The sequence below is a fragment of the Nanorana parkeri genome, unplaced genomic scaffold, assembly GCF_000935625.1.
Source record: "Nanorana parkeri isolate BGI_ZX_2015 unplaced genomic scaffold, ASM93562v1 scaffold1227, whole genome shotgun sequence".
Classification (NCBI taxonomy): domain Eukaryota; kingdom Metazoa; phylum Chordata; class Amphibia; order Anura; family Dicroglossidae; genus Nanorana; species Nanorana parkeri.
Window position 1 is genome coordinate 516,945 of NW_017307495.1, and position 5,851 is coordinate 522,795.

Genomic DNA, 5,851 nt, shown 5'->3' on the forward strand with positions numbered 1-5,851 from the left:
GAAATCCAGCCCCTCCCCTGTCACGGCAGAGAGCCGTGACAGGATCGAGAGGTGAGCGAACGCCGGTATGTGTTCGCTCACCTCCCGATCTACTGAGCCGACCTGTGACAGTCTCATGGTCAGAGGTAGGCTAGGACTATGAGGTGAGTAAAAAGCACTCACCTCATAGTTCTCCTTTAACAAAGATCTGTCCTTATAGAAACAATTAGGACTGGAAATTGAGGATTGTATTTCTCTCATTAACTTCATTAACAGTTGAATGCAGAAGCCAGGATTGTAAACCTTTATCCCTTCACAGTCCCTCCTAACATTGCAAAGAAGAAGAAGCCAGTAAAAATGAAACCCTTGAGAAGCCAAGATCCCCTAACCCAAGTAAAAGCAATTTAAACTGAAAGAAACATTTTTTTCAATTTTTTTTTTTAGCTTATGCTATGTGAATGGGAACATATAACAAATATAACATAGGCGTTATCCCAAATTGGTTGTAAAAGTGGAAATACACTTTAACCACTTGAAGACCAGGTGTTTAGACCCCTTCCTGGCCAGGCCATTTTTCAGTATTCAGCGCTGCGGTACTTTGACATTTATTCTGTCATGCAACGCTGTACTGAAATGCATTTTATACCATTTTTTGGGGACAGATGGAGCTTTCTTTTGGTGGTATTTAATCACCACTGGGGGTTTTATTTTTTACTATATTTCAGAAAATTTACTGAAATTTTTTTGGGAAAAAGTGTTTTTTACATTATGTTAGAAAACAATTATTATTACCCAATTTTTTGATAAAACATAAAAGACGGGGTCACGTTGGGCAAATAGACACCAAACATGTCAAGCTTAAAAATTGCACGCACCCGCAAAAACGCAAAAAACTACAATACCCAAAATCGACCATAGGCGACGCTTTAAAAGCTTTTGCCGCTCATCAGTTTAGTGTTATCAGTGATTGATGGCTCTAACATTATCACTCAGTACCTGTTTTTAAATTGCCGGTGTTTCCCGCTCGCGCACGCCCAGCGGCGCGCGCAGGTGGGCGTGGCTGAGGTCTAAAGACGCCCGCTCCGATCTAGAGACCTCTCGGCCGGCTGTTTTTTTTACAACGGCCGGCCCTGAGGTGGTTAAAGAAAAGCCAACTAGATTGCAAACTTTTGCAGAGTGGCGGAGTATCACTGATTGATTTTACCTTTTGGGGTTGTCGATTATCAATGCCTATTGTTATCCAATCCTGTTACTGTTTATAAATCTGAGGGAAGCATCAATAGTGCATTCAAATTAAAATGCAAATAAAGGAATAAATGTGTTAGATATTTTTTTCCACATAGTAGACCTCTCTGGAATGCTTCTGAGCTTGAAAAAAAAAGTATGGAGAGAGTCATTAAATATATTGTGTAAATGATTGATGTATCTATATCTTCCCTGCTGCAGCAGTTATTCCATGTGGTTCACGGCAGTCACTCCTTGGTTGTGAATCTGCCTCATCTACTATGATTATTGTGCTTATGCTTCGCAAAAGATGGATAGTGTAAGAAGTATGCAGTGACTGCATGAGTGAATAAAGTTCTACTTTTGGTCTCTTAGCAATCTTGAGTGACTTCAATTGCATGCATGGGACATAGACATCCCTATAAAGTGTACAACACGGTACAGGATATCCGATCCAGAATATCCAATTCAGACACACTCCAGTATAAAACGTTCTTTGCTAGAAACATGTATACGTCAGTACTTTTAACAGAATTACCTTTGTAGCTTCCTGTTGGCACCTGCTAGTCAAATGTGAAAGCTAATAGTGAATGTACAGACGCACTTTTTATTTGTTTTAGAGTGTGGATATACAAGAGCCTATGTTTTTATTGCTGTCTGGGGTGATTTTGCAAAGTTAAATATCTCTGGTTGTCCAAGTGATCATTGTCACCAAGAATAAATGTAAAGGGTAATCCAAAATGTTAGGTGTCGTCAGAAAAGAAGGTAAGGGGAAATTTTCCAATGAGGACAACTGTTTCGTAAGGGATTTTCTCTCACTTTGTAGAGATTTCTTTTGACTTCTAGTTTTGTCTTTGGGATAGGAAGTAATAGGAATCTCCTTAACTGGACATAAACATCTAAAACTGAAAAAATACTTTCTGGCTATGAATACGTTATCAATATTGACAGAGATGGTATGTACAGCGAGGCAGAAAATATTCAGCATAGAAAATAAACAGATATTATTTTTATTATTATCATATTTTTAATAATTGTTATTATTATTATAATAATAATTATTACTATTATTATTACCATCTAATAGCTATAAATCACAGTAGCAATAATCTCAAAGAGTACATTTGTTACAGCTGCATTGTCTCTACTACTTTTTACCACCAGAGGGCATCAGCAGCAGAGCAAAATGAATACTAGTGTGCAGCCTACTTAATGATAAAAGACAACCGTAGAAATGACTCTTTTCAGTTAACCTGCATTACGTTTAGATTCCACTATACAGGAAGATGCCTAACCTGGAACAGCAAGCAGTTCGATTTCTGCTTCTCCTCAAATGACCGTTCTAAACCGGCTTGCTTGTTATGCCCATGGTAGGATGTGACACACATGCACTTTAAGCTTCAATCCTTTTTTCTTTGTAGAAAACAGAAAAGTTGGTGATGGGTCACAAATATATTTTTCAACAAATATGTTTGAGAGGAAAGGGTAACTTCCGACAATGTGAAAATCTCATTACTGCACTTCAGCATGGCCTGATAGTTGCGAGTTGTTGGACCATTAACTCATCTTTTTTCATCAATCTCTTCTATCAAGTTCCCCATGACTGGCAGACAGCTAATATTGTGCCAATCCACACAAGGGTAGTAAAAAAGCTGGCAACTACATGCCAGTGAGCTTAATATTTGTAGTAGTAAAATTAAAAACCATATACAACACAAAGACAAGCCAAAATAAAATAGTGTCAGACTCCATGGACCACTTGGTCTTTTTGTGCCATCATTGTTCTATGTTTCTTTGATGCTTATATATATACTGTATTGCCAAAAGTATTGGGACGCCTGCCTTTCAACGCACATGAACTTTAATGGCATCGCAGTCTTAGTCTGTAGGGTTCAATATTGAGTTGGCCCACCCATTGCAGCTATAACAGCTTCAACTCTTCTGGGAAGGCTGTCTGTAGCTATTGACTCTGCAGACAGTTGTCGATTTCTGACACTGCAGACATGCGCTGACCCCGCTCTGTCATTTATTGTGGCCTACCACTTCATGGCTGAGTTGCTGTTGTTCCTAGTTGCTTCCAATTTGTTACAATACCACTAACAGGTGACCGCCGAATATTTAGTAGCAAGGAAATTTCACGGATGGACTTATTGCACAGGTGGCAACCTATCACGGTGCCACGCTTGAATTCACTGAGCTCCTGAGAGTGGCCCATTCTTTCTCGAATGGTTGTAGAAGCAGTCTGCATCCCTGGGTGCTTGATGTTATACACATGTGGCCATGGAGGTGATTGGAACACCTCAATCCAATGAGTTAGTTGTTCACATACAAAACTCTGTTTGTCCTCAGTTACTTATTTTTCTGTAGGGAACCAATTACCAATCGGGATGCTTGTACTCCTTGGTGGACATCTGACGGGTCCAGGGATATGTTTTACTTTTTAAAGCAAACCAAAATAACTGTAAGGCCCATGCCACACTATAGAGTCTAATGCTGGTGAAAACGTGACAGAATCAGTTTTAATCAAATCAGTTTTTAAGAAATGCATAAAATTAACATATTTGACTCAAAACCAATAAAGTTTCTGTTTAAACATATTAGGGTACCCTTATGAATATATATGTTTATGTCCAGGATTTGCAATACATAAATAGCCGTTTTGGAGATCCTGTACATAAAGGGTAATCCACCGTCTAAAGTTGCTCTAATGTTATGTAAATCTATGTTGTAACACTGGCAGAGGATTCATAAAAACAGCCACCCTGCCACTATCTTATTGTAGGTACCAGTGCCATTGGGTTTAGGGCTTGTGTCTATGGGGAAATGCAGCATGCTTTTGAGAAACTTTTAACAAAGATCATTCAGAATTCATTGGCAGATGCGTTTGGCCTGCAGTTGACATCCTTCTGACCTTCATTTTCCTTGTTGAAGATGCTTTTTCATTGCCATAGACTTGTATATAGAGAGAAGCTCGTCTAAGGTTAACAAATCCTGTGGACACTGGCCCCAAATGTTACATTAAGTATATTTAGATGACCAGTAACTGGGGTGGCCGGTTCAGTTGTATGATGACTGTGTCTGTGGCTGCAGTCACTATACATCTACTACTGCTTTGGCCTGGGCAGTATAGGCTCATTCCTCAATTGCCAAACAATTGGTCATTAAGCTTTATCTATTAGCATGCCCATGATGTGACCAAATAGCCGGGTGTGCTTATATCTGGCCAGTGTACTCTCCTATAAGAAGTTTATATCTGTGAACATTTTAATGTAGTGATATTATAGGGATGTCCATAGGCAAATATATTTGCTTTCAAGCAAATGAGGAAAAAGCACACATTTTTTTATTTTCTTATTTCCTCAGTATAGGCTCCCTGATGGCATATGGTTGACGGGTCAGTGTGCCAATACATTCGGTGTTGTAAACAGAACTATTCATTATTCCTATGGAAAGCTCTGCAGCGCTTTCTCATCTTCACCAAAATGCTGCTGCACATTTTTATCATCAATAAAAGAAAAACCATACCCACTCCTGAAATACGCGAGGTCCATTGTGTGCTTTTCTACTATTAATGATAAATTAATAGCCATCTGTATAGTATGTACATTCAAGCACAATCTGCTAGTAGAGCGGCTGAAGTGCACAGCTTATTTTTGTATTAATGGTCAAATGGCCACAGTGTTTATGCAGCAGCACATTAACTGTGCACGCTAGTGAGATTTATTGGCATGCTACTGGTAACAATCACTGAAAAAAAAAAGAACATCTTATTGCTGGAGTTGAAATAATATACCGAAGAACATTCATTGGAATAGATGTACAAGGGCAGAGTTGGTTACTGCAACACATTCTTAAAGGGGTTGTGCAAGCAAAAGAAATAGCTGATCCCAAGTGTAGGAAAGGGGGGGAAAACAACAACAACAACAAAAGACTTGTGCATGGAATCTGTATGTATATTAGTTATTATTATTCTCTGTGTGTGTGTATATGTATGTATGTGTATGTATATATTTCACCACGGGAAAGACTGCTACAGCACAAAGAGAAGAAAAACCCAACCAGGACCCCTCTTGTAGTTACCTACAACCCTACTCTAGAGGTAATACGCAAAATTATCAAAGACCTACAGCCACTACTCTCAGAAGACCCCATTCATAAATAAATATTCCCTCAGCCCCCAATACTGGCTTTCAAGCAACCACTGAACCTGAGAAGAAAATTGGTACGCAGTAAGCTGACCCCAGAACAGGCGCTTACACAGAATGGCACAGTACAATGCAATAAACCCCGCTGCAAACTTTGCCAACATATATGTGACAGAAATACAGCGAGTCACAATAACAAAGCGTACACCATTAAGGGGTCATACTCATGCACATCTGCTAACGTGGTGTACATGATACAGTGTTCAGCATGTGACAAAGGTTGTTACATTGGGGAAACTGGCCTTAAGCTGCAGCTCAGGATGAACCTACACAGGAGCTCGATCAAGAACCACAAAGAGGATGAATATTGCACTCCAGTAGGACATCACTTCTCCCAGAAAGATCACTCCATCCAAAACCTCAAAATTGAAGTACTAAAAGGGAATTTTAAAAACTCTCATGGAAGGAAAACATTTGAGATGAAAATGATTTTACATTTCAAC

General features: G+C 39.2%; 1 protein-coding gene across 1 annotated transcript in view; it reads left to right on the plus strand.

Annotated features, from left to right (window-relative positions):
- The window catches only part of LOC108797113 (cell adhesion molecule 1-like), a gene marked incomplete at its 3' end in the record, with an annotated part of 188,424 nt that extends 188,052 nt beyond the window's left edge, over positions 1 to 372 (plus strand). The window contains exon 7 of the mRNA XM_018568685.1: positions 256 to 372. Within this exon, the coding sequence (XP_018424187.1) occupies positions 256 to 372 (117 nt within the window). The remainder of the gene's footprint in view (positions 1 to 255) is intronic.
- Positions 373 to 5,851: the final 5,479 nt, after the last annotated feature.